The sequence below is a fragment of the Corvus hawaiiensis genome, chromosome 1 (genome assembly GCF_020740725.1).
Source record: "Corvus hawaiiensis isolate bCorHaw1 chromosome 1, bCorHaw1.pri.cur, whole genome shotgun sequence".
NCBI classification, from domain to species: Eukaryota; Metazoa; Chordata; class Aves; order Passeriformes; family Corvidae; genus Corvus; species Corvus hawaiiensis.
The window spans coordinates 96,455,965-96,483,960 of record NC_063213.1 but is presented as its reverse complement, the minus strand read 5'-3'; the positions used below and the strand labels follow the sequence as shown (position 1 = coordinate 96,483,960).

The 27,996-nt window shown below is 51.1% G+C and overlaps 1 protein-coding gene across 2 annotated transcripts; it reads left to right on the top strand.

The window, feature by feature from the left end:
• Window positions 1-41: 41 nt before the first annotated feature.
• On the top strand, window positions 42-27,996 carry CDK12 (cyclin dependent kinase 12). 2 transcript variants are annotated; one of them, XM_048318049.1, is made up of 14 exons: window positions 42-1,340; window positions 7,353-8,231; window positions 11,507-11,683; window positions 12,677-12,816; window positions 13,357-13,527; window positions 14,264-14,453; window positions 14,929-14,985; window positions 15,478-15,579; window positions 16,855-16,932; window positions 17,641-17,757; window positions 18,398-18,529; window positions 19,665-19,879; window positions 21,880-22,320; window positions 24,530-27,996. In XM_048318049.1, exons 1-14 carry the CDS (start codon window positions 304-306, stop codon window positions 25,219-25,221), a joined length of 4,428 nt encoding a protein of 1,475 aa, XP_048174006.1. In that variant the 5' UTR covers window positions 42-303; the 3' UTR covers window positions 25,222-27,996. The 2 variants fall into 2 exon arrangements, with proteins under 2 accessions (XP_048174006.1, XP_048174014.1); XM_048318057.1 differs by lacking the exon at window positions 24,530-27,996 and adding an exon at window positions 23,100-23,593 and having other exon boundaries at window positions 47-1,340.

Below are 27,996 nucleotides of genomic sequence, written 5' to 3'. Positions count from 1 at the left end.
GGGCAGCGCTCCGGGCCCGGGTCCCGCCTTCCCGGGGCGCCCCCGCGGCCGCGCTGCCCGCCGGGCCTGGGCCCCTCGGATGAGGCGGTGAGGCCGCGGCGCTTCCCCCTCCCCTCCCGGATCCTTCCCCCCCTCCCCTCCCCGTCCCTCCCGCCTCCTCCGGGGCCTCGGGCCCCGCTCCTCATGTAGGAGGGAGGACCGAGGCCGGGGTGGATGGTGCGAGGGGCGGGCGCGGAGGGAGTTTGAAGTTCGGGGGTTTCGCGGAGTCCCCCCCTCGCCGTTCCCGAGCGCAGCGGGGGAGGAATGCCAAATCCGGAGAGACATGGGGGCAAGAAGGACGGCGGCGGGGGGTCCTCGCAGCCGGGCAGCGGGAGCTCCAACAGCAAGGAGAGACACCGGGCGGGCTCCAGGCACAAGAGGCACAAATCCAGGCACTCCAAGGAGTCCCCGCTGGCGGCCCAGGAAGCGGCGGCGCCCCTGGGAGCGGTGATCAAGCCGCTGGTGGAGTACGATGACATCAGCTCGGACTCGGACACCTTCTCGGACGATGTGGCCCTCAAGCTGGACAGGAGGGACAACGAAGAGAGGAGGGCGGAGAGGAGCGAGAGGGCCCAGAAGCACCGGCACCACCAGCACAAACGACTCCGGGAGCTGATGAAGAGCAAACAGGCGGAGAAAGATAGGAAGTTGGAAAAGAGCCTGGATTCTTCCAGCAGGTCCACCAAGGAGAGGATATCGGGATCCTCCAAGAGGCTCCTGGAGAGCGAGGAGCACCCCAAGGCGCTCTCCTCCAAGAGCAGCAACAAGGAATCGCGCTCGGCCAAGGCTCACAAGGAGAAGTCCAGGAAGGAGCGGGAGCTCAAGTCCAGCCACAAAGAGCGCAGCAAAAGCCATCGGAAAAGGGATGCTCCCAAAAGTTACAAAACCATCGACAGCCCGAAGAGGAAATCCAGGAGCCCTCACAGGAAATGGTCGGACAGCCCGAAACTGGACGACAGCCCCTCGGGAGCCTCCTACGTCCAGGAGTACGACCTCAGCCCGCCCCGCTCCCACACGTCCAGCACCTACGATCCCTACAGGAAGAGCCCCGGCGGCTCCTCACGCCGGCAGTCCCTCAGCCCGCCCTACAAGGAGCCCGTGGGCTACCAGTCCAACGCCCGCTCGCCCAGCCCCTACAGCCGGCGGCAGCGATCCGTGAGCCCCTACGGCCGGAGGCGCTCGTCCAGCTACGAGCGGGGCAGCGGCTCCTACAGCGGGAGGTCCCCGAGCCCCTACGGCCGCCGCCGCTCCAGCAGCCCCTTCGCCTCCAAGCGCTCCGTGAGCCGGAGCCCCATCGCCAGGTGCGTGTGCCCCACCTCGCCCTGGGAGCTGGGAAGGGGTTGGGATGGAGCTGGGAATGCGAGAGACCTGAAGGGGGTTCCAGGAAAGATGGGGCAAAGCTACTTAGGAGAGTTTGGAGTGACAGGATAAGGGGGAATGGGTGGTTTAGATGGGGTATTAGGAAAAAAATTCTTCCCTGTGAGGGTGGTGAGGGCCTGGCACAGGTTGCCCAGGGAAGTTGTGTATGCCTCGTCCCCAGAATTGTCCAAGGTTGGACAGGGCTTGGAGCGAGCTGGGCTAGTGAAAGGTGTCCCTGCCCATGGCATGGAGTGGGATGGTCTCAAAGACCCTTTCCAACCCAAACCGTGGGATTCTGTGACTCCTTTCCTCCGCACTGGTGCCGAATTTGGCTGCGGAGTGATGTGCGTGGAGTTGCTTTGGTTGGGGCCTTGACAATTCCCTTGGAAATGGAGTTCACACTTTGGGAAACGCCTCTGTGCGTGGCGGGAGGCAGCGTCCATGTTGGCTCTGGGCAGGGAGGGAGGCTGGATGAGCTCCTGGGATTAAGTTACACCCACCTCTGGAGTGGCCCCTGCGTGGGGAGGGCCGCGCTCCGCGGCTCCCGGAGCGGGATCTAATGCGCTTACCTGGCGGGAAGTTCAGGCACGGGGAATGTTTTCACCTATTTCTGGAAGCCTTTATCTGTTTAGTGCATGTGGGAACTTGATCCCACTTTTCAGGAGGGCTCGTTTGGGGTGGATTTTGCTCTGTCTGAACTGACTTGTCTTTTCTTTTCCCTTGGATTAGAGACAACCATGTGCAAACTCCCATCTCTCAACCTAAACTTTTCTCAGCACTAGAGTTTCTTCCTTCCCTTCTGAAATCTGGGCATTCTGGAAGGGCGAGGAGCAACCTGCTGGATTTTGGCTTAACTCTAATTTCCTCTCTTTTTTGCCTTTAACTCAGTAACTTTGCTACAGAAGGAAACAATTCTTTCAAGGTATCTCTGTGTGTTTTGTTTCAGGTGTTCATTAATCATCCTGTGACATGGTCTAATGTTGATCCTTTCTTTTTCTAGCTTTGGCTTATGTTCAGTGAGTTTCCAGTTGTCTCCATGGATGCTGTGGAGCTTTGCTTGGAGCTCCATGGCAATTCAGATGTGACCTGGAATGTAATGGCCATAGGAGTGCTCTGCTCCGTGGTTGCTGTGCTGCATCCTCCAGCTCAGCAGTTCCCAAAGCAAAGGGGCTTTTGGAATTTGGTCTTTGTTACTAAAACTCTGAACTTCAAGAGTGCTGTCTTCCACGGAGAACTTGCCTTTGTCCTTGCTGAGAGTTCTGTGTTGGTTTCAGCCCCCTGGAAGCTCTGACGTAAAATCTCCATATTCCACTGTGATTTTACAGTGAAAATTTCCTCCAGGCTGCTGCTCCTCTGCCCTGTTTTCTCTGTGTACACCTGGGAGGTTCTCAGGGATAGGCCTGGATGATTTTCTCCTCCTTCCCTTCAATCCTTTTTGCCTGGTGGTGCTACTCTGACGTGTTATTTACTAATCCTTTGGGAGAGCAAGGATGCAGTGGTAGGAGGTGTCTGTTCCCTGATACAACTCTTGGGTGATGGCATTGGATAAGTGTCCAGCCCTAAACAAGGAGAAGCCATTGGGAACTGCAGTGGTATCCTAAGAGTTTTTTCCCCCTAGGTTTTCCCACAGGTTGCTCCACTTCCCAGGAGAACCTCTCTGTGTAAGTGGCTGGTTGCTTCTGAGTTGAGAAATCCAGCAGTTACAGTTCCCTGATTTATGGGAGCAACTTCAGAGCACTTTGTGCTGCTTCCCTAAACTTCCAGAACTACTTTTTAAGGATATCTTTGGCTCTCTACTAAATGCTGGATCCCAAACCAGACAGGTTCCAAAGGTTACTCACTGTTTGCACTCAGCTTGTACCAAACTCTCTGAATCTCTGGCTTGATAACTTACTCCTCTCTCTTTCCTGGGCAGATAACTCTCTGACTGTGTGAGGTATTCCAACCCCTTTGGAAAACATCTGCCTGCAGTGATTGTAGTAAAGGGACAGAGGGAATTTCATGTGTTTTCCATATGTCAGGTGAACTGTAAGTTGTCATTCACGTGTTTAGTTTTGCTTTGTGGAGCTCCCAGGCTGCGAGGTGGGACTGGGAAGGGGGGGGGGTCGTGGTCAGGTGTGTCCAGGAGCCAGAGGGGAGCTCACCTGGGGGGCTCAGGGTGCACCTGAGGGAGTGGGTGGGCTGAGCCCTCCCGACCTTGATGTGCTGCAGATGTGTGAAAGGGGGCAGCTGACTTTGGGCAGTGACTGATCCCTTTTGTGCTTCCTGCAGAGGGGCAGAAGCATTTTTGGGAGAGAAAACCTCTTTAACTGGCACACTGAGGCAGGGAACACCTGCCATGGCTGGCGTTCTTCAGGCTTTTCTGGGACACTCAGTTATTTCCACTGACTGACAATATGGGGGGTGTTTCAGTGCATTCTGTGTTGTCTTTCATCTCCACATCCAAAACACAGCATTAGGGAACTGCATCCATGTGCTGTGCTGATTGGAGAAAATCCAGAGTGTTTGCATTTCCAGTGGCTGTGGAAAACAACTCGCTTCCTAGCAAGGAGGAAACGAGGATGGTTTGGTCAGTAGGGAAAAATAACAGATGTGCTTTGGCATTCTGTGTAGCAACTGTTGTCACTGCAGCTAAAACTAGGAGATGGAATTCCAGAGTCCCTCAGCTTGCTGGAGGTGGGATGTGCTGTGTGCTGATGGAGTAGTGAGGTGTGAGTGTGCACGTGCTGGAGCAGTGGCTGTTGTACCACGGGTCCTTGCTGTGGTGAAAGGTTGCTGGGCATTCAAAAATAAGAAATAAAGGTTGTTTCCTGAGAAATTGGAGCAGTCAGGCTTCCTAGATACTATTCTCTGCTTTATCCTTAACTGTGTGTTGTTTAGAGCAGGTAAAATACTGAAATATTTGTGGGTGAACCTGGATGGATCACATGGAATTACGTGGATATGGGGCTTTGCAGGTCACCTCTGCTGACACCTGTTAACCATGACCTTCTCAGCATGGAAGGTTCTAGCATTCCCTTCTCCAAAGGCCATCCCAATCTTCTGAATGTGTGACTTAAAATAAATCACATCATCCTTTCTAATTTGGATTTTTAGGTGAAGCCATGATCTCTGACTTTGTTAATTCATAGTTGTCGTGGTTGGTATCTTTTATTTCTCTTTTCCAGTTCTGGAGGGACAGCAGGGTGGGTTTTAATCCCAGAGCATTCTTATCCAGAAGGAGGAAGGCATGAATTGCCCCTCATCCATCCTGGATAACCTTGGCAAAGCAAGTAAGGTGTGGAATGTTACAGCAAGGCTTCACCAATTAAGGGTGAAAAGGGTAAAAGTGCTATTAAGTGGCTGCAGGTAAAGCCATAAAAAATCATTCCAGAGGATGGAAATGGTTCTCTTCCAGAAGCAAAACCTGCCCATGCATCTTCTGTACTTTATTGCCTGTTTTTTTGAGAGATGTGGTGATAAAAGGCCCTCCAGCAGGTGCTGTGTTGGTGTTTTTGGGGCTGTTGATGGTCTAAGGATGGCAGGTGGGGTTTGCTGTAGTGGTGTTGTTCCTGGGGGTGTTAGAGCAGGAAGGCTTCTGGATATGGGGCTTTTTTTGGGTCTGACAAAGCAGCTGTAAACACCAGCCTGGAAAATGGCCTCAGAAACAGCAGTTGTTGGTGTGGTGACTGTAGGTGGTTATTGTTAGGGAAGAGAGAACGGGTGAGTGGTGCCTGTGGAGTGAAGAGGACTGGAAGGGAACGGGTGGATTTATTCCTGGTGGGACAGAGGACTGTGGGTATTTGCTGCTGGAAGGTCATGGAGTCATTCCAGCCCTCAGAAGTGCTGGTTCTGTGGTGCAGCCCCTGTAAGAGGGTCTGACCATCCCACCACTTCCCCAGCCTCACCTGTCCTGGTCCAGGCAGGTGTCCCTGGTGGCTGTTTCTGAATTAGCATCGTTAAATAAGGTAAAATTGGGTTTTTGGGGAAGTTTGCTTTGGACATAGTGAGTGATCTGGTTTGATTGCTCTGCATCCAGCTGGATTAAATAAATTCCTGTGAGGGTGGGCAGGCCCTGGCACAGGGTGCCCAGAGAAGCTGTGGCTGCCCCTGGATCCCTGGCAGTGCCCAAGGCCAGGTTGGACGGGGCTTGGAGCACCTTGGGATAGTGGAAGGTGTCCCTGCCCATGGCAGGGGTGGTACTGGATGAGCTTTGAGGTCCCTTTCCACCCAAACCATTCCATGATTCCATGAATTGGAGTAACTGTTGGGGTTAATCATGGGGCAGGATGGAAGACAGGGAGCAGGAAAGGGAGTATTGCAGCATCTTGAACAATCCATCCTGGATGAATTGCAGTAGGGAATGGCAACCCCAAAAGTATTTGTGGTTGCTACAAAGTGACATCCTACAGGATTCATTAGGAATGTTTTCCGTAGCCTGCAAAAGGGCCTGAAAAAAAACTGCTCTCCCAGCTGGTGGTGACAGGCAAACTGCAGCCCAGACCATCGGTTCACTGAGCAGAAACCTTGGAAAAAGAGCTGATCCTGAGGCAGCATTCCCATGACAGAACAGTGTGGTGAGGGGGGAAACAGCTGCGTGGCTGCGGATCCCTCTTTTTTCTCCTTCTGGTTGTATATTTATTTTGCAAGTCTAAAGGTAAGGACTTACCTACAGCCCTGGTGTTCTTTGACCATTGTCAGCACGAGGGTTGGGGTTGTACTTCCAAGTGGGAGAGAGGAATGCTGATCCTTGGAGTAGGGAGGGAACCCCACACCCTGTGGGGAGACCCTTCACCTCCCGCAGCCACAGCTGCCCTTCCTGGAAGGTGCTGCTGGTGTCGAGCCAGGAACTTTCTGCTGTCTCAGTTCTCCAGTTTATTTTCCAAATGTTTATTGTCTTGGGATAATACTAATTGGTGTTGTTAATTGTGCTCTGGGTATGGTTACAAGGGAGCCGGTATCACCTGGGTTTGAACTGCTGCTGTTAGGGGTGTTTTATAACTGCTGTGGGACTGTTCTGAGGGAATTCTCTGTTTTCCAAATTAGATGTATCCTGAGTAATAAATCACGGAGTGTCCTTTCTGTGACAGTATTTGTAGGGTCTGAGCTCAAAATTTTTGATTGTCCTGTTGGCATCAGAGCCCACCACACCACTAAAGCCTCCTGCCTCCCCCTGCCCAATCCTAGTTCCTCCTGGAGTGGAGGAAACAGTTCTGGCTTATCAGGAATTTGATATGGACATTGGAAGTACCAGTTTCCACTTCCATTTTAGTTTTTATCTGGTTTCCCCATCAGTCTCTGCTCTCTCCTGAGCAGGTTCATGTGGTGTGAACCCCGATGGTGTGAGGTGTTTCCTGCCTTGCTTCTCTCCCAGCACAGATTTTCAGTGATTATTTCTGTACACACACCTGATTTAGAGCCCATTTTTTTGTAGGGGAAGACCAAGACCAATAGAATTAAAACTCCTGGGTTTTATTTTTCCTTCTCCCTAATCACACTATGCAAATTTGAGTTCTGATGGCACTAAAAGAACCTGGGGGGTGGGAAATAAGCTTGAAGTGCGCGATTCCCTGAGGCAGCGTTCCCGTGAGGGCAGCTGTGTTTTATCCGTGGTTTCCTTTAAAGTTGCACGTAATTCCTGTGAAAGATTCCTAAACTGCCAGCTCATCCTCTGGACTGAAGTCTCCTGTTGTGTGTGTGAGCTGTGATCTCCTCTTTACCTTGGGGCTTGTCCAACCTTGATCCTTCGTTTCTCTTCCCAGTGTGATGGTGAGTCTGGCATAGGGAGAACGGATGATGATGATGGTATAAAACTGGTCCTGATTGACTCATAAACTCCTTTCAGTAGCTTCAGAATCTCCTGGCAGGTGTTGGGCACTCTCTGTGCTGACCACTAATGGATTCAGCTGTTGGTGAGTAGCTCAGAGCAGGAGAGAAGCTCTGTTTCATTTCTCTCCCTGCCGTTCTCTCCTCAGGAAATCCGTGAAGTCCCGGAGCCGCAGTCCTGGATATTCAAGACACTCATCTCACAGCAAAAAGCAGAGGTCTGGCTCCCGCAGTCGCCATTCCAGCATATCCCCAACCAGGCTCCCTCTGAACTCCAGCCTCGGAGCAGAGCTCAGCAGGAAGAAGAAGGAGCGAGCGGCCGCGGCGGCCGCTGCGGCCAAGGTGGACGGGAAGGAGGCAAAGGGCTCCCCTGTTTTCCTGGCTAGGAAGGAGAACAGCTTGGCTGAACTGAAGGAGGCTGGGACAGAGTCTAAAAAGGTCACCAAAACTGTTAAATCTGAGAAACCTCCGGACACGGACTCGGTTAATTTACTGTACACGAACGCAGAGCCTAAAGCCCCTGCGGAGACGACGAAATCCAAGGCAGAGGAGAACTCGGAGAGGAAACATCCTGTTCCGGTTAGGGATTCCAAACCCACGGGAGCGAAAGACTCGAAGCCTGTAGCAGTGGTAGAGGACCTGGTATCTCCAAAGGAGACAGACACAGTGGAGAAGGAGATTCCACCCCCCCTCCCCGCCATCAAATCCCCTCCTCCGCCTCTGCCGACCACCACCCCTCCGCCTCCCACGCCGCCGCTGCCGCCGCTGCCTCCGTCACCCGCTGTCCCGCCTTTGCCTCCGGCCCCAGTGACTCCTGTTCAGGTCCCTACTTCAGCCCCAACGTCTTTGCCATCTTCTTCCCACCCAAGGACGTCTACTTTATCCTCTCAGGTGAACTCCCAGTCCTCTGTCCAGGTGGCTACAAAAACCCAAGTGTCTGTGACGGCTGCTATCCCACACCTGAAAACTTCCACCTTGCCTCCGCTTCCGCTCCCCCCTATTTTAGTTGGGGAAGATGACTTGGATAGGTAAGGTCACACCAGAGCATCCCCTTTGCATTTAAGAGCAAAGCCTTGAATAAAGAGGGGTTTTGGGGTTGGTTTTACAGTTATGAGTTTATCCTGCAGAGCACAACTGTGGCACTGGTACAAAGGTGTTATCCCAGGGCCATACCAGGTTTGTGTGGAGAGTTTCATGATGCCATGCAGGTAGTTGCCTCTTATCTCTGTGGGAAACAAAGAGGTTTGGCTGCTGCTTTAGTGCTGCTTAGGAGAGGTTTCACATCATTCCTTGCTCATGTTTATTACAGGGATGGAATGTGGATGTGGGATTATGCCTCTCTTTGTGTTGGAGCTGTTTGCACGCTTTAAAATTGCTTTTTTTGTTGTTTGTTTGCTTAATTCCTCAGAAACTTGTACTCAAAGAACAGGAAAAAGCTTAACAATTCCAATATAAGAACACAAACCAGAGCTTCTTCTGTTCCAGCTTCACCAGCCACACAGAGCGTGCCCACGTGTAAAAACCAGCATTGGTTTAACTTGAGTATTGTCTTAACCCTTGAATAATTGATGCAATCCTTTATTGCTTGAGGAGTAGGTATTGTTTGTTTGAAAAAGTTTAAAAATGAGCGAAACTGCACCTACTTCAACTTTATTTCCTGATCATTTCTGATCAAAACGTGCAGACTTGGCTCTGGCCTGTAACTGTAGCTCTGGCTGGGCTGGGGGTGGTTGTGGCTTCTGTGATGAACTTGTTTGGAAACCCCATTGTGGGGATTTCTTTCAGTGGGAAGAAAGGAACAGAATATCCAGAATGGAGTGAAAAAAAACCCAAATATTTGTTTTTTCTCTCCTTTTCTAGCTGCTAGGATGTTGCAGTGCTGTTAACTTAAGGTCATCAATGATATATATATATATTTTTTTTCCTACTTAACCTGCTAAGCCTGTAGTTCCCTAAAAGCTCCTGAATCTTCCCACCATCACTAAAATGTGCTGGGATTGGGAAGTAAGGCATGTTTTTAGTGACCATTGTGTTATCCCGCAGTTGTGACTCGATACAATCACCCTGTGGTGAAGTGTTGCATGTTCTGAATAACTGACTTGATTTTCATGGTTGATTCTGGTATTGATGCCAATCAGGGAAATGTTCTCACTGCCTCCAGCCTACAAGTGAGGCTGGTGTGTGTTTGTTGCCCTCCCTGAGCTGTTTAATGTTGTTCAGCAAACATTACTGGGTTTAAATGTCTCTGTGATGAGCAGGAGCTTTGAGCTGCCTGATGATTTTCCCAACCCAAATGCCAGGCAAAGCAAATCCCGCTGCAGTGTTCCCTCCTTTCCAATCCCAGAACTTCTCCTGCAAATCTCTATTTCATTTTTTCAGCCACTTATACCTAGAGCTCTTTTTTTTTTTTTTTTTTACCAGCCAGGTGTAGCTTAGCTCTGTAAAAGTGTTTTATCCCTGACCTCAGGGCTGGGGTGATGAGGGTGGTGCTGGAGCTCAGTAAATGGCTCTGTGTGACTTTTTCCCAATAAAAGGGTGAGAAGTCCCGCTTGTTTTGCTGAGTCTGGTGGCAGTTCCATGTGGCCCTGACTGTGCAGAATCTCACCCTTCACCAACTGCCTTCGTTTTTATGAGCAAAACTCTTTGAGCTGGACTTTTGTCCTTGCTGAGCCTGGGGAACGTTCCAGCCCCGAGCCCGTGGTGAGCACAGGGTTGAAAATGGGGCTTTGAAGTGTCCAAGGACAGAACACACCTCATTCAGCTGGAGGCTCTTGAACCTCTCCAGAATTATCACCCTCTGCAATGCTTTTAGGCCTGGGTGGTTCACCAGGAGAGGAGGAAAAGCTGTTCAGGAGGAATTAGTAGGAATTTTGTCCTGGTTCGATGCTGCGCTCCGAAGGTGCGGAGCTTGTGCAGCTTCCTGGGAACGCAGCACTCAATGGCTGCTGCCATTCCTGCTGGTTCAGGGGAGAGAGGGGAAAGGAGCTCCAAGGAGCCTTTGTTGTGGTGTTCACTCTTGGTCTTTTCTCTGCTTGGGCAGCTCTGAAGGCTCTGTTTGGCTTCCTCTCCCTGGTGACCTGCCCGGGTGTCCTGGGGGAGCTGAACTTACAGGAACCAAGTGCTGATATGCAAATAGAGAACTGAACAGATAAAAGGCGAGAAAATGGAGATTTTTTGGTAAAAGGGAGAGAGGCTGGGCACTGCAGGTTCACTCTCCAGCCACACCTTCACCCTTCCCACCATGGTCTTGTGAAGGAGTTGTTTTTGAGGGGTCTCTGGAAAAAGGTTTTGTGGTTTAGTGGTGAATGGTTGGACTCCATCTTTTCCAGCCTTAACAATTCCGTGATTCTCTGTAGATGTTTGAACATGATTATTCTGCTCCTAAGGATTTTGGTGTCCATGGGGGGGAGAGTTTCAGCCCATCCACCTCTCCCATGTCTGGTGTTTCTTGTCTTCCTCCTTCCTTAAGTAGATTTCACAAGAGATTGTCGTGCACATTAGGCAGTGTCTGATAAAATAATTGGGAAAACGACCTACTTCCATCAGTTCATTTATTCTGAAGTGTTAGACCTGATGGTACAAACACCAAACCTGCTCCCTGCCCTAAAAACAGACCTGGGAAGGCCTGTTTGGATTTCTTAATTTTTTTCTTTTCCTGGTGAAGCAGAGATTAGCACGGAGAATTCGTGACTACCCAAACCTAGGAATTCTCCTCCCTGAATACATGAAAGAGAAAGTAGGTTCTGCTCATGCAACTCCTGCCAGGCTAAACCAAACTCCTGATGCCCTTGGTAATTGGATTTAAAAAAATCAACTTTTGGTTCCTCAGCAGCATTCAGGAGTTAAAGCTACATTTCAGCCCTTGCTAAGAAGTTAAAAGTTACTTGTGGAGAAAGGTTTAACTCTTGCTCTGTATTTATAGTGGTCCTCACCAAGTCAAACATTTAATTTCATGGTGATAAATGGAGTAAATAGAGGAAGTAAAGGTCAGAAAGTGAGTGCTGGCTGATCCCCTGAGCTGCCTCACAGGAAACTCTGAATTACTGATACTGATTGGTGCAAATTGAGCGAGTTCTAGTGCAGACCTGTGTGTTCATTCAATGTGTTCCACTCTGACACTTTTCTCTCGTGGTGTATTAACATTGTACATTTAAGGCTGTTTTATTTTATATTTCAATGTGCTAATTTTAACACTTAAACCTCACATTGTCAACCAGAGGTGTTGTCCTACAGTAGCTTTTTTTGTTTGTTTACCTGGCTGTTGAGTCTGACTTTTGTGTTGTATTAACTTTTCGGAGTTTAGTCCAAAAGAGATTCTTCCTCCAAAACCTGTGAAGAAAGATAGAGAGCAGAGACCACGACACTTACTCACGGACCTCCCGCTCCCCCCAGAGCTCCCTGGGGGGGACCCATCTCCTCCCGACTCCCCGGAACCAAAGGCAGCCACACCACCTCAGCAACCCTTCAAAAAGAGACCAAAGTAAGGCTGACTTCTTTTTTTTTTTTTTTTTTTTTAATGTTTGAGTCTCTTAAGTCCCCGAAGTCGTTTGAGAGCTCTTTATTGAGGGAAGTGAGACGGGAGAGAAAACAAGTTCCTATTTCTGTATTATTCAGTATAATGACTGTTTCCTGTGGGTTGTTTCACTTTTAGACCCTCAGCTAAAGGCAGCTTGCCCCATTTAGGTGAGAATTAATGGTAAAAGTTGCTGGAGTGTGTCATGTTCAATCTCCAGCCACATCTACCCCCAAAGCTCTTTTCTCTTTGGTTTAGCCATGCCCACATTCCAAAGAAACCTCTGGATGAGCAGCTCTGTATAAAGCTCTTGTTGCTTTCTGAAGTTGGTTGTTCAGATGGGAGATGTCCATGTTTGCTTCATGCACTTCATGACTGAAGTGTTGCCCATGGAACTGCACTGGCACAGGGTGTCCTGGGAAGTTGTGGCTGCCCCTGGATCCCCCTTGGAAGTGTCCAAGGCCAGGTTGGACGGGGCTTGGAGCAACCTGGGATAGTGGAAGGTCTCCCTGCCCATGCAGGGGGTGGGATTGGATCGTATTTCATGTCCCTTCCAACCCAAACCATTCTGGGGTTCTGTGTTCAAGGCATAGAGAACTGGCCCTGATAACAAATTTAGGCAGCTGTTGAAGGAGCAAAATCCCCTGATGTTTTGTACAGAGTGTCTTAAATGAAAATCAAATGTCCAGCATCCTGCAAAACATCCCAGACATTCATTTTTGTCCTGCTGTAATACGATAATGCTACCCAGGATAATATTCCTGTTCAGCAGTGCCTGTATTGGGATTACACAGCAAAACACATTCAACTGAACATTCCAATTCTTGGAGTGCAAAGCCAACGTGCCTGAGCTTCGCTTTTGGCTTTTAGGGACGAACACGTTGGTGCAGGTAGTTTTTTTTGTGGGATGCCACTGGGCTGGAGCCCTCAGGTGTCTCACAGAGCTCTTCCCTCCTGCAGAATCTGTTGTCCTCGGTATGGGGAGAGGAGACAGACGGAAAGCGACTGGGGCAAGCGTTGTGTGGACAAGTTCGACATCATCGGGATAATCGGAGAAGGGACGTACGGGCAGGTGTACAAAGCCAAGGACAAGGACACAGGTGAGGATGGCTCCAGGTAAATTCCACTTCAAGGCTTTGTGGCTGTGCTCAGCTCCCTGCCACTGCTGCTCCACAGTGACAAATAGCTGCAGAATGAGAAGTGACACCAGCCCTGGGATAAGCACTTCCATCAGGTGTTTTCCAAAAGGGGCAGAAGAGCAGGAGCTCTGGAATCCTAAGTTTAGTGCCCTGGTTCCTGCTCTGCTGGTGAGATCCTGTGCCCTGGGGTGTGGTTTGACACCCGCTCAGAGGTACCAGCTGAACCCCTGCTTTTTAAATTGTCAGGCTTTATTGCAGCAGAGCTTGGGAAATTCAAGTGTCAGCTTCTGTTCCTCCTTTCTGCTGGAGCAGGTTAGGGAAAGCACAGGTGTCGTGTGAGCACTCCAAGCAGAGCAATTGAACTAAAACGAGCAGGGAGGAAACTAAAGCTGCCTGTGCTGTCCCTTGGTTGGCGTTTTCTGTGCTTGGGGGTGCTCCCAACTTCCCTGGGAGTGCAGGGCAGCGAGGTGAGCAGGCTGTGACCCCGCTGTGGCCTGGCAGGTGAGCTGGTGGCTCTGAAGAAGGTGCGCCTGGACAATGAGAAGGAAGGATTCCCCATCACGGCCATCCGGGAGATCAAAATCCTGCGGCAGCTCATCCACCGCAGCGTCGTCAACATGAAGGAGATCGTCACGGACAAACAAGATGCACTGGATTTCAAGAAGGACAAAGGTAGAGTTGGCTGCAGGGCTGGTTTCCATTCACCACAGATGTGATGCAACCCCTTGGTTTAGTTTAAAACTCGGCTCTGGGGTAGATCTGCTTCTCTGTGTTCCTCCTACAGGGTTAGATCTGGATCTGGCCCCACCTCAAAGGACAGATTCCAGTTTGAGTTGATCAAAGGATGATTGCATTCCTGCAGAATCGTGGAAAAGCAGTCTTTAAAAAAAAAAAAGCCTTTACAGGGTCACTTCTAACGCTGATGAGTGGCAACAAACTTATTAATAATGTGAAAAGCCTTTTGTTCTCAGTCACTGTGGAACAAGACAGTTTTAGCATCCCACTGGCTCTTGTTTGGAACCTTCCCTTCCAGGAGAGAGAAGGGAGCAACCCAAACACAAGTTCAAACCATGCATGGCAGTGATCTCTTCAACAAATTCTCTTGAAAGAAAATAACCAAAGCATGTAGGTAAACATGGCCAGAACTTCAAAGGAATTTATTTTGAGTGCATATTTAATTTCAGATATCAGCCTGGTGGGGCTACTTTGTTGTTTTGGGGCTTTTTTACCCCTTGAGAGAAAAGGATGCCCAGTAAGCCTGAAACAGCACAGGACTGTGTCAAAAAAAAAACGAACTCCAGCAGAATAATGCACAAAAGAGACTTTGAACAACTGAATCTCCTTTCATTCCTCCTTTTTTTTGTGTCTCTCCTTTTGTTTCCAACCATTTCTCTGTTTATTATCCCAGGTGCCTTTTACCTTGTGTTTGAGTACATGGACCATGACCTAATGGGGCTGCTAGAATCTGGCTTGGTACATTTCTCAGAGGACCATATCAAGTCTTTCATGAAACAGTTAATGGAGGGGCTGGATTACTGTCACAAAAAGAATTTCCTGCATCGAGACATCAAGTGCTCCAACATCTTACTGAACAACAGGTAACCTGGCAGTGGATCCACTTCTCTTTTCCTCGTGCTCTCCCTGGGTTCAGCTGAGAGCACCCAGTGCTGTCCTCACCTTGAGTGTGCTCAGGGGCAGGAGCTGTGAGAAGAATCTTGTCCGTATCTACAATTAAATGTCTGGATATCCACCTAAAAAAATTCTGTGGAACATTGGCCTGTTGAGAAGGGTTTGTGATGCAGGTGACACTGAATTATTGGTGCTTTTTTTTTTTTCTTTTTTTCCTTTGGATTTCTTTGAAGCATTCTGTCACAAGTGGAGAATTGAGCTGGGCATATCGAGCAGTAATTCCTGCACACGTGGCTTTGTGAGGCTTTTCTGCTGCACGGGGGTTTCCTCACCCTTTAACTGGGGTTTAAGTAGGAGTTGGGTTCTGATGGGATCCTTACAGCTCAGTACATTCTATAATTCTGGGATTTAAACCAAGGGCTGGGGGGTTTTTTTGTCTTTCAGTGGGCAGATCAAACTTGCAGATTTTGGGCTCGCACGACTCTACAGCTCAGAGGAGAGGTGAGGAGGGGAAGGGGCTTACCTGGGTGGGATGAGCTTCTTTCTTCTTAGTATCCACATAATCCCTCACTTGGAAGTCCTCACAAATGATTCCCAGTGGTATCATCCAGCTCCAGCTGTTGGACAAACACATTCCTGGCTGGTATTAATAACTTTTCCTTAGAAAAGCAGCTCATGAGGAGCCAAAACTTCTTCTCTACTTGCCTTTGACCTGCCCTGGAGCAGGTTTTGCTCCAAGGTCAGTCACTATTCAGTGATGGCAGCCTGCTGAGGGTCAGGGATTTTCAGTCTACAAGTCCTGATTCCTGGAAAATCCACGGTACCTCCTCAGCTGTTTTTAACTCCTCTGGTAGCTCTGGAAGTGCAGACGCTTGAAACCCCCCTGCTGCCACTGACAGGTGTAACTGCAGCTGGGAAGTAAAAAAGAGCAGTTTTCCAGGGTTTTGTGGCTCTTGGGATGAGTTTTTATTGGTATTTTTTCTTGCTTTGCAGCCGTCCCTACACCAACAAAGTCATCACGTTGTGGTACCGACCCCCAGAACTGCTGCTCGGGGAGGAGCGTTACACCCCTGCCATCGACGTGTGGAGCTGTGGGTGAGTCCTGCTGTGCCTTCCCTGGCTCTGGAACCAGCTCCTGAGCATTCCCCTGGGAGCTGTTCCCCAGTTTGTGCCAATTCTCACAGCTGGATCTGTCCCAGCCACGCAGAGTGTTAGGATGAGACAGGAATACTTCTGTGAGGGATAGGGGTGTGTCACCTCATTCAAACCAATTAGTAAAAACTCCTAGAATGAGGTTTTCCTTGGTTTTGAAATGAGAAAGGGTAAAAAATAAAATTTTCACTATTTAAAGTGCAAACCAACCTGATATTGATGTACCCTTGAGATCAAGAGGGGTGACACAGCCCTGGAGGGGTAACACATTTGCCCTGTGCTGTTCACTCCTTCAATGTGTTTTTTAGAGAATTTTTCTCTAAAATCTTTAAGTTGCTGTTTGCCACTGATTTGTTATTTTTTTTCAGCTAAAACATTTTTAAGTAGAGATTTCAGGTTTCAGGAAGTTTCAGTAGTATAGGAAGCCTGGGGAACAGGAGTCTGGGCAGTTCAGCCACAAAGGTGGAGCATTTTTCTGAGTGATTCAGAAGCAGAGACTGGAGGATTCAGCTGTCAGAACTGAGGCTGGATTCCCTAGAGCATGCACTTCCCACTGGGATATTCCCAGCTGAACTTCAGCAGGATTTATAACACAAACAGAGGTTGGTAAAACCAGTAATTAATCATAATTACTGACTGTGAGGAGGCCCAGTTGCTGCTCAGTTCCTGTTCCACATGCATGGGGTTATTCCCATTCCAGACAGGTGCCTGCATCCCTCCAGCTACTCCTGGCACTGATTCCTGGTGGGTTAAGGAGAGATGTTGAGGACTGCAGGAGTCAGAGGTGCTTCCTCTCTTCCCTCTTTCCCTCCCAGCTGTACAAGAGCTCTGTGTGCACAAATCCAGCTCCTCTGCTGGCCCTGACAGCCACGGGCAGCTAGGCATGGCTTGGGCCAGCAGAGGGAAGTTGAAAATCCAAACAAAAGCTCAACCTGGAGGAAATGAGAGCTCTGGCTCTTTGTCACATTGACACATCCTCCCCTCCCTGCAAAGAGTTAACGTGTCAGGGGCTTCCTGCATGAACCAGGCACTTGCAGGGAGGCGATTCCCAGGAGCCCAGGGCTGGGGACTCCAGTACACACAGGTCAGTTTGTCACTACAAGCCCTGATGCAAATCACTCTCCTCAGGCAAAGCTGCTCCCGAGCACAAACGCTGCCGTGTTCAGACGCTCATCCCCAGGGTTTGCTGTCGTGACCTCTTGCTTTTCCTCCTTCCAGCTGTATCCTCGGGGAACTGTTTACAAAGAAGCCTATTTTTCAAGCCAATCTGGAACTGGCTCAGCTTGAATTAATCAGGTAAAGCTTTGCACACGCATGTCCGTGAGGGGAGGTGCTGCAGGAGGTGCTCGTGCACACAGGCAGCGAGTTAGAAGAGCCCTTGTTGCCTTGCCTGCAAAATAGGGCTGGGAATGCAAATGGGAATGGTCAGGTGTCCACACCTATGTCAGGTGTGTGGTTGCTGATTTATGTACCCTCAGTAAACCTTGTTGTTTGCTGAGTCCAAAACTCACGAACCTGAATTACTTCTCACACTGAAAGTTTTAATCCTGGAATGGTTTGGGATGGAAGGGACCTTAAAGCCATGGGCAGGGACACCTTCCCTTATCCCAGGTTGCTCCAAGCCCTGTCCAACCTGGCCTAGGACACTTCCAGGGATGTCAAGTCCACAGCTTCTCTGTGCCGGGGCCTCACCGCCCTTATTGTAAAAATAATAAAATTTAGTGAGTTTGGAAAGTTTTAAAGTAAGAAACATTAACATTTTTAAATTTGTAGTAAGAAGAATAAAATTCCATTGTGTTGGATGTTTTATAAGGTTCAGCTTATCAATCAAGCTCAGCATTTCCCTCTTCCTGATACCTCCTTTTTTAACGCCTCATCTGAGCCATGCCCAGACCTGGGTTATTCCTGCAGCGGGTTGCTTAGGAAGGTGTTTTCCCTGGGCTTGGTGGCTCTGCTCCTCCTGGCTGGATTCCACCTGGCTGACTGTGCTTCCCTGCTCCCCAGCCGGCTCTGTGGGAGCCCCTGCCCAGCCGTGTGGCCAGATGTCATCAAGCTGCCCTACTTCAACACTATGAAGCCCAAGAAGCAATACCGGCGGCGCCTGCGCGAGGAGTTCTCCTTGTGAGTCGAGATGGGCTGGGATGGGCTCCCTGTCCCCTCTCTAAACACCTCATCCACCTTCAGAGAGGTTCCCTGGGGCTGGGGACTGCACTGGGAGCTCTCCTGGAAGTGTGGCATCCTCAGGGTGCCGGTGCTGCCTGACTTCAGGGGGATGTTCTCTGGAGAAGGGTCTGGTTTGGGATAATCTTGTGGGAGTTGTGGCAGAGGTGCTTCTCATAAATGGCAAAATATAGAGTGGAATATTATGGAATGTCCTCAGCTGGAAGGGACCCACAGGGATCAGCCAGTCCAACTCCTGGTCCTGCACAGACACCCCAAAATCCCACCCTGTCTCTTGAGAGCGGTGTCCCAACGCTCCTGGAGTTCTGGCAGCCTCAGGGCTGTGCCCATTCCCTGGGGAGCCTGTTCAGTGCCCCAGCCCCCTCTGGAGAAAAAACCTTTCCCAAAACTCAGCCTAAACCTCCCAGGCACAGCTGCAGCCACTCCCCACAGCTGATGCCTGCCCTGCTGATGCCTTTGAGCTGCTGCATCACGAGCAGTGACCTCTGGCTGTGTGGATTCCTCTTACGCCTGAAGTTCTTCTCTGAGCTTCTCCACATGTTTTCCGTGAACTCATCCATGTTTCCCACTCTCCCCACAGCATTCCCTCGTCTGCCCTAGACCTGCTGGACCACATGCTGACGCTGGACCCCGGCAAGCGCTGCACAGCAGAGCAGGCCCTGCACAGTGACTTCCTGAAGGACGTTGACCTCAGCAAAATGGCACCTCCAGAGTAAGTCCCAGCTGCCATCCCCCACTGTGAGCTTTGGGAAGGAGATAAGGTGTTTTTTTCAGTCAAAACCAGGATTTCTGGGTTCTTCTCTTGACTCTGCCCTTCTATTTGGTCATGTGGTTGAGCAAATGGCTTTTCCTGTGCTGTTGGTTTTCTGCCTGATAGCAGGCTGGGTTTATAAAGCCCAGTTTGATGTTTGTGAGATGCTCTAAAGCTCCAGTAGAAGAAGTGCAAGAGTAGGTGTAGCACATCCCTGACTGCCATGGAGAACTGCTCAGGCCTCGTTAGGGCCGTGTGTTAATTGACTGCAAGGGCCAAGCAGTGTCACTCAGTTTTCTCCCGCTCCAATCTAGCAGATGATAAAACTCAGACTGGTTTGTGTGCAAGTGGAGCCACAGCTTTTGACATCCCTGTTTCCTTTGGAATTCTTCAAGGCAGGGCCTTTCCTAAAGCTCCCAGACTCCCAGAACTTGGTGCTGTCACTGGTTTTGTGTGGCCTGCAGTGAGATCCCAGTGAGCTCAGGGATGAGATCCCAGTGCAAAGTGAATGATTTTTATGCTGCCTTTCCTGGCTCTAGGTTTTGCCCCTTCCTGTGATCGTCTGGCTGCAGGCAGGGATCATGGAACCCCAGGATGGTTTGGTTGGAAGGAATGTTAAAGCTCATCCAGTCCCACTCCTGACAGAGGCAGGGGCACCTTCCACTATCCCAGATTGCTCCAGCCTGGCTGTGGACACTGCCAGGGATCCAGGGACAGCCACAGCTTCTCTGGGCAGCCTGTGCCAGGGCCTCCTCACCCTCACAGGGGAGGAATTTCTTCCCAATATCCCTTCCTGAGTCCACTTCTCCGTCTGTAAAAGAGCAGCAGCATTACATGGATCTATAAAGTTGCATCATGGCATGGTTTGGGTGGGAAGGGACCTTAAAGCTCATCCAGTGCCACCCATGCCATGGACAGGGACACCTCCCACTGTCCCAGATTACTCCAAACCCCGTCCAACCTGGCCTAGGACACTTCCAGGGATGGGGCAGCCACAGCTTCTACGTGCAACACCATCTGTGCTGAGAGCTCCCTGTGGGTTTTGAGGATTCCCTTGGTTTCCCTGCCATGTTTTTCACTCGTTGCTCTCTTGCAGCCTCCCCCACTGGCAGGATTGCCACGAGCTGTGGAGCAAGAAGCGCCGGCGGCAGCGGCAGAGCGGGATGGCCGTGGAGGAGCCTCCGGTATCAAAAGTTTCTCGGAAAGAAACTACCTCTGTTACAAGCACAGACACTGTGAAAAACAACAGCAGTCCTGTGCCCCCCCAGCCTGCCCAGCTCAAAGCAGAGCCTGGCGCTGCAGATGCAGTAGGTCAGTGCCCACCTGGGTCTGGAAAAGGCTCCCGGTGTGTTCCCTCCCTGGGTGTGGGAGGTTTGTGTCTGCTTTTAAGCCAGTCTGGTTCTTTCACCTCTAATTCTGCAGAAAGGGCATTCCAGGCTCTTCTTGTCCTCATTCCTTTTCTTTTTTTTTTTTTCTCTCCTCCTCTCTCTGCTGTGAAGACGCAGAAGGTTCTGTCTGGTCTTCAGAAGTCACTGATGAGCTGCCTGTGAATTTGTTCTGAGCTGTGTTATTAGTTCTAAAAGAGGCTCGATGATGAAAGGAGTCATTGAGTCACTTCAGCCAGTGGAGGAACAAATCATAGGAATCATAGGCTGGAAGGTGGAGCCACGTCCAGGATGTGCAAATGAGCTGAAGTTTGATCTCGTTGATAAATTATATGAAGATTAGGTGTGGGAAGTATCAGGCTGGTGGGCAAAAGTGTACATTATTGCACTTCGTTGCAGAAAAGGTCATCCAGAATGGCAGGACCTGGCCTTGTGCACTGTTCCAAGCAGTGACCAACCCCCCTGTGTCTAGAAAATAGTCGGAGGGGAGGAATGTGGATTTACACAAAGCTGCCCTGCTTGTTCTGTAGAAGCCTTACAAAAACCCAGATATGGGCTAAGGCTTCCTTTGTGTCCGATGGTGTGCTGACAAGTAACGAGGAAGACAGTTCTTGCTCCAGGGAATGCACAATCCATGTGTTCAGTGAAACATGGCAGATGGACAAAAGGTGGTGCTTGGATTAACAAACAGCTGGGAAAAGAATGTCCCATTCTCCGTTGCCTACCAGCAAGAGAAGCTCCATTTTAAGCTGCTGAAACCAAACCCTTGCACCCTTATTCCCAAAAAGTTCCAGCATCACTGTCAGTGTGAAGGGACACCCTTGTCACTTGTCACTTGGGCTGTGAAGGGAGGTGATGCCACTCCCAGGATGTATTTTAGGATAACCTGGATCCTTACAGGTCAGGACAGAGTCCTGTGATCCCAGGCCAGCTCCCAGCAAGGAATTGCCTTCTGCCTGACCTAATTCCTTGTGCTGCGTCAGGGAATACACCCTTCCTCCATCCCAAAGAGCAGCTCAGCTCCATCCTGGGAAACCTTCCCAGTGCAGGAGGGGATGATCTGGATCTGTGGGGACCTCGGGAGGGGCCGAGCTATGATTGCCCTGCTGTGGGCTCGGGGCTTTAGTTGCCATTGTGCCCCTTCACCACCCCCCGCCATAGCCTGGTATCCTTGGGATGCCCCCACTTCCCAATCCCGGGAATGGGGCAGTTTGGCTTGGCTGAGGTGATTCTGAGCAGCAGCCTCGTGTGCCGTGGTTTTGGGGAGGTTTGGGGGCAGTGCAGCGGCAGCAGCTCTGTGGGTGCAGTGTGTGTGCAGTACCACGGGGTGCTGCTGCCGTGCTGCCAGAGCGGGGGCTGGGAATGCCGGCACCGCATCCCGAAATCCTCCTCGCAGAGCATCCCTGCCTTCCCCCAGCCCAGGGACATGGACAAGGCGGGGGTTCAAGTGCTGTGGGACATCAACAAGGGGTCTTCAGTGCTGTGGGATGTGCAATTTTGGCTATGGGATGTGGAAAAGGGGCATTCAGTGCTATGGGGTGTGAAGACAGGATGTTCAGTGCTGTGGGACATGGAAAAGGGGTGTTCCTTGCTGTGGGGACGTGGAGAAGGGATGTTCCTTGCTGTGGGCCATGGGACAGGGGTGTTCAGTTCTGTGGGACATGCAGAAGGGGTGTTCCTGGCTGTGGGGTGTGGATCATGGCTGTGGGGCATGGGGAAGGGATGCCCCTTGCTGTCAGGTGTGGATCTGTGGCTATAGGATGTGGAGAAGGGGTATTTATTGCTGTGGGATGTGGATCATGGCTGTGGGACGTGGGGAAGGGACATTCCTGGCTGTGGGACGTGGGGAAGGGCTGTTCTTTGCCACCTGCAGTGCCAGGATGCCAAACCTCACCTCCCCGGTGGTGCTCCCCATGTGTTCCGCAGGCCTGGGCGACATCACCCAGCAGCTGAACCAGAGCGAGCTGGCCGTGCTCCTGAACCTGCTGCAGAGCCAGACCGACCTGAGCGTGCCGCAGATGGCCCAGCTGCTCAACGTCCATTCCAACCCCGAGATGCAGCAGCAGCTGGAGGCTCTTAACCAGTCCATCACGGCCCTGACCGAGGCCACGGCGCAGCACCACGAGCCTCCGGCAGCAGCGGCAGAGGAAGCCATAGAGGAGCCGCCTGCGGAGGTGCCGGAGGAGCAGGAGACTCCGGACGCAGCCAGCGCTCAGGGAGACATGCAGAACATGCTGGCCGTTCTGCTGAGTCAGCTCATGAAGAGCCAGGAGCCTGGGATAACCCTGGAGGAGAGCAACGGGGAGAAGAGCAGCGAGCAGCGGGGGCCCAGGAAAACCCCGACGAGGCATCCCGAGGAGAGCACAGGTAAATAAACACACCTGATGTGAGCAGTGAGAGGATCCCAGAGAGTGCTGCTGGTTGAGCTGCAGCCAGGAATGAGACCTTGGGAGTGTTTGTGGGAGAGAGGCAGCGGGGGAGTGGATGGGAGGAGGGAAGGGGGTAGGATGTGGTCGGACCTCAGGAGGAAAGACCCCGAACCCCTCCCTGCGGTAAGTGCTGGACTGCTCAGGAGGTTGGAACAGCTGCAAACAGCCAATACAGGCAAATACTTACCCTAAAATCCATGAGTGCTCCACTGTGAGTGGGCCAGAGGTTTTGGGGTTTGCCCAAAAATGATCGGAGGGTCGGTTCTTCCCCAAACCCCCCAGCAATCAGTTTGCTCGTCCCGGGAGGTTTTTTTACAAAGGATGCTGCTGTATCTCTGCATTTTTTTTCCCAGCTCTTTTTCACCATCCCCTCCTTGCCCTCTTGAAACAAACAAAAATAAATCTAAAAATAAATAAACCTGCAGAGATGATTTTCAAGAGCTGAAATAATAGTGGTGAGTGCTGAAGGGAGGGATAGTGGCAGCTGTGTAGGTAAAACCTGGGCATCCACGAGTGCCTGGTTCTACCCGGAGCTGGTTTTTGAGCCTTGAAGCTCAGCAGCTCCTGAAGCTGAACCAAACTGCTGCTTCTTATAGAGAGAGTTAAAAAAAAACCCTGCTTGTGTCAGTGAGCTCTCGGATTTCCTTTCCAAAGGTGAGTGTAAATGTCTCCATGTCTTTTTTTTTTTTGTTTCTGTTGATTTTTTGAATTTATTAGCAACAGCCTGTGACGACCTCACCAAATTGTAGAAGCGCCTCCTGAGTATGTCTCAGACTCTCCGGGGAGCCTGTTTTGGCCCGATCCCACCTCCTGCAATGTAGCTGAACGTGCTGTGTTCTCGTGCCTTCAACACCCGCCCACCACGAGCCAGTTGTGATCGTGCTTTTTTTTTTCTTTTTTTTTTTCTCCTCTTTTTTTTTTTTTCGTTGTTGTTGCCCTAGTCCTGGAAGATAACTAGGTTACTGTAGAGCAGATGGAATTTGATGCCGTTGTTCTCTGTTGATAATTCTTTGGAATGATTTGCTGTCCCCCAGATCAGCTTGGCTTTACAAATTTACCTGAAGATTGTTGGTTTTTTTTTTTTTTCGTTGTTGTTTTATTTTTCTGGATTTCAATACAATCTAGTTTTCAAAGTGGACTGACGGATACGGGTGGAGGGGTGGTCCTGGAAGACTACTGGTTTTCACAATAAAGTTTGACCTTTTTAATAACCAGTTTTGCCAATGATTTGAGGATCTGATTCCAACAAGGTGTCCGTGGGCTCTGCCATCGCCAGTAATTCCTTCCCCTGTGGGTGAGGGAGAGGAGGCAGCTCAGGTGTGTTGCTCCAGAGGAGGCAGGGCTGGTTTTGGGAGTGGAGCAGGGGTCGTGGTGTCACCTGTGGTGTCACCTATAGCCGTGGCACTGCCTTAGGGGAGGGTCCGTGCTCTGCTCCCTCTCCCACCTCCCGGCTGGGCCTCACAGGCTGGGACACAGCAGGGGGGGGCCGGGCGTGATGGAGCTTTGTTCTTCCAGGAGGGAAGCAAATCCTGATTCGGGAGGGAATCAGGGGTGAAGGGGCAGGGGGGAGGAAGCAGAAGGCTTTTCTGGTGCTCAGGACAGTCTGTAGGCTCGTGAAAATATTCGGGGGGCGAGATTGTTTTGGACTCTGTTGGCAAGGCTGGGGGTGGTGGCTGGGGGCACCTCGGGGTGCCGTGGGGCAGTCAGGAGCTGGCACCTGTGCGGCTGGGTTTGTGTTTGTCTAACCCAGCGCATCCCGGCCACGCTCCGTGAGCCGCCTGCGGAGCTGGAGCCGGGTGGCACCGCGTCCCTGTGGCACCGGGGGGGGGGTGTGGGCTGGTGTGTGGCTCCACATCTGCCTCCTGCTCGGCATTAGCCTTTGATCCGGGAGCAGGAATTCCCCACACGGGTGCCCAGGTGTTAGGACAGCTGTTGCCGCCGAGTTGGGTGCGCGGGGCCGGGGCGAAAGCGTTAATGACCATTGTTAATGAACGTTGATCTCCCAGCCAGCGTTAAAAACTCTCCCTCCGCCTCTTCCCAGAGCATCCCAGAGCTCCGGGCGGCCTCGGCAGGGATTGGTTTGGTTTGCTTAGAAATGTCTTTGTGTCTGTTTGAAACGGTGTTTAAAAGAAGTCACCCTTCCACAGCGTGTCCTCCTGGCATTGTCCCACCAGAGAAGAGACCCCCCGAGCCCCCCGGACCGCCGCCGCCTCCTCCTGTGCCCGAAGGGGATCTCTCCGGCGCAGCCCAGGAGTTGAACCCGGCTGTGACGGCTGCGCTGCTCCAGCTCCTTTCCCAGCCGGACCCGGAGCCGCTCGGCCACGCCACGCAGGAGCCCCCGGCCCCTCGAGCCCCGGACTACGGCCGCTCCCACCCCTCCAGGACTTACAGCACCGACAGCTCCGAGGGGGGATTCGGTGCCGAGGAGCTGAATCCAGGCCAGACTCTGCTAGAACCTTCTGCCCAACCCCTGGGGAAAAGCAGGACCTTCTTGGGCTCCGTGAGCCACCTCGGGGAGAGCAGCAACTACCAGGGCACGGGCTCCATGCAGTTCCCGGGGGACCAGGACCTGCGCTTCGCCAGAGTCCCCGTCACCATCCACTCGCTCGGGCAATCCTTCACCAAATCCGAGGGGAGCAACAACAACGCGCTGGTACATCCAGAGGCCAAAATCCAGAGTTACGGCGAGTTGGGACCGGGAACAGCCGGTTCCAGTGGGGCAGGAACAGGTCACAGCTGGGGTGCCCCAACCCAGGCGCCTTCTTCCTACGGGAAGACATTCCGAGGGCCTGGCAGAGTGCCTCCGCGGGGGGGCCGGGGCCGGGGGGTTCCCTACTGAGATTCCCGGGATCCCCCCTCGCCTCTCTCCTCCTTTAGCCACAGGACTTGATTTTTTTTTTTCAATTTTTTTCTTCTTTTTTTTTTTTTTTTCCCCAATTTTTTTTGGCCAGAGCAAGGTCTCATCCGCATTTCAGCTGCTGCAGAGCTCCCCGTGCATCCCTCCCTCGCTCGGGAGCTGCCAGAGGGTCCCCACTGGCCTCCCGTGCTTGGTTAGTGACAAAAATAATCCAAATCCCGCAGGAGAACTGAGCCAGGAGAGGGGGGGATTGATGGAAAGGTAGGAATGGAAGGAAGAAGGAATTAAAATGCTGTTTCCCCAAGCTGGGCACCAGAGTTTGCTGGCGGGTCAGGGAGGGCTGGGGAGAGGCTGCTTCCCAAAGCGGTTTTTTTGTTGTTGTTTTGTTTGTTTTCCCCATTTCCTTAAGGAAGAAAAAAAAAAAAAGGAAAAAACAAATTAAAAGGGGAATTTATTGATGCAGAGGCACCTGGATGGGTTATCCCAGCAGTGGGGACCTGGGATGTGACGCTGGTTGTGTTTGATTTATCCGATGTTGCTTTCTTTCCATGAAGCATCCGTTTTCCCTCTGCTCTGGGGCCAGTCCTGTCTGCTGTGACAGCAGCCTTAGCACGTTGATTTTTGGGAAGGGTCTCTGGGTGTTGCATCCCTCCTGCAGTAACTTTGCAGCGGGAATTGTCTTTTTTTAAATTTTATTTTGGTCTTTTGTTTAATTTTTTTTTTTTTTCCTAAGAGCCGAGGAGAACACCTCCCTGAAAAAACAGGGATTTCTGTCATTTGTAACTTCCAGAACACTTAAAGAATTTAAAAAACGGAAACAAAAATCCCAACATCTGGTGGGATTTGCCACCAGATGGGAGTGATTTGTCCCCGGAATCCTGGGCTGGTGCTGCCTATCCTGCCGAGGTCGCTCGCATCTCAGCCCTTTGAGGTTTTCCAGGTGTTCCTGTGTCACTTCCATGAGCATATTTCTATTTTTGGTGTTGTCAAGGAAGTATTTACGATGGATTTTCTCCTCCCACAGACCCTTGCGCTGTTCATTTCAATGAGACTTAAAAAGAGATGAATAAAACAAAGGTACCTATTTATCAGCTTTTTTTTTTTCCCCCCGAGTAGGCCTTTCCTATGGAAAACACTTAATTTTGGAGCCGACAGTTCTGGAGTGTTAAAGGGGAGGGGAATTTTGGGGTGGGCCAAGAGACCTTCTTGCTACTAACAGGATTTAATTTCTTTTTATACAGAGAGATAAATTTAAATAAATGCACCTGAATTAGGTGATGCTTCTCCATCTGGAGAGATCCTGCCTTACCCAGCTTTGCCGTGGGAGGAAGGAAGGGAGAGAAATTAAATATATAAATATATTTTTTACTTTTATTTGGGGGTGATGTGCAGGGACCAGCAGCTCCCAGCACTGAGGAGCGATGCTGTTCGCAGAATTCCCACTGGAAATTTGTCGGATTTGGGATTTTTTTTTTTTGTTGGTTTGTTTGTTGTTGTTTTTGTGGTTTTGTTGGTTTTTTTTTTTTTAGCTTAGTTTCATGCCTGATGTGCAGAGAGATAAAAAGAGAAGTTCTGTGAGACACAGAGTGCACTGAACCCACTGAGGGGCTTCAGAGAGGTTTAATTTCCCTATTTTCCCTTTTCCCAGCACCAGCTCCGGGCTGCCATGGAGCTGCTGCTGCTGCTGTTCTTTTTCTTCCCAATCCCATCCGCTTTGGAAGGAAAAAAGTCTCATTCCTGTGCTGAATCCTCTTAGGAAGCCGATGCCTATTTATTGTCTTTCCAAACTGGCACATTCCCAGGAACGCTGCCGGGAACGAGCTGTCCTCGACCTCCCGCTCCTCGTGCCGGTGTTATCCCGGCTTTGGGGCCCAGTTTAGGGGTCCTCGGTCCCAGTTTAGGGGTCCTCAGTCCCAGTTTAGGGTGGCCTCTCCCAGCTGGGTCTCCCCGAGGCCGCTCCGGCACTGCTCCATCTCTTCCAGCAGGGCTGGGAAGGGGCTGAGGGCCCGGCAGTGGCTGCGGGGGCTCCTGTCCCACTCCAGCCAGGGATGGGCACTCCAGGCATCTGTTCCCTGCTCCAGCGTGGCCAGTGGCAGCTGCCAGCTGTCCCCACGGGCCCTCGGCGCTCCTGTGGAAGGTGGTTCTGCCATTCCCTTCTCCCAGCCCCAACCACTCGGGGGAGGGACCTGTTATTCCACTCCCAGTGGCTTTTCCTAACTGGTCCCAGCACGAGCCTTTCAATCCCTGCCAGGGTCAGGGGGGCACACGGGGCCTGGGGGGGCCCAGCCTGGCCAGGTCCTGGGGGGCTGTGGGGCCACTCCTGGCTTCCAGCACCTCTCATTCTTTTATTTCCCTCCCGTTTTTTTTAATTTTATTTTAAATGTTACCTTTTTTCCAACGCTCTGCACAAAGAAGACAAAAGGATTCACAGAGTTGGGTGGGATTTGTGCATTTGGAAGGATTGAAGCCGGTGCAGTTACAGACATGGGGGCGAGGGCAGCTCCCCCCTCCTTCCCCCCATCCTGGCTCTGGGTTCGATCCCAAACTCTCCCACTGTAGCAGTTCCCAGCAGAGAAGCCTCTGGTCAGACTCTTACTGTACCTCTCCCGAGTTTCCTTTGGAGACCGAGCGCGCCTTTTTTCGGTTGTACCTTTGTCTCTGTACAGATATTTTGTAATATATTAAAATTTTTTTCTTTTCAGTTTATAAAAATGGAGAAGTGGAGATTGGAAAAATTAAATATTTCCTGTTACTGTA

Bases quoted from the DNA above. Each gene is read 5' to 3' on its own strand.
- CDK12 (XM_048318049.1), top strand. From the start codon at position 304: ATGCCAAATCCGGAGAGACATGGGGGCAAGAAGGACGGCGGCGGGGGG. The intron at 15,580-16,854 runs GTGAGTCCTGCT...TCCTCCTTCCAG, and splicing joins ATCGACGTGTGGAGCTGTGG to CTGTATCCTCGGGGAACTGT. The intron at 22,321-24,529 runs GTAAATAAACAC...ACCCTTCCACAG, and splicing joins GCATCCCGAGGAGAGCACAG to CGTGTCCTCCTGGCATTGTC.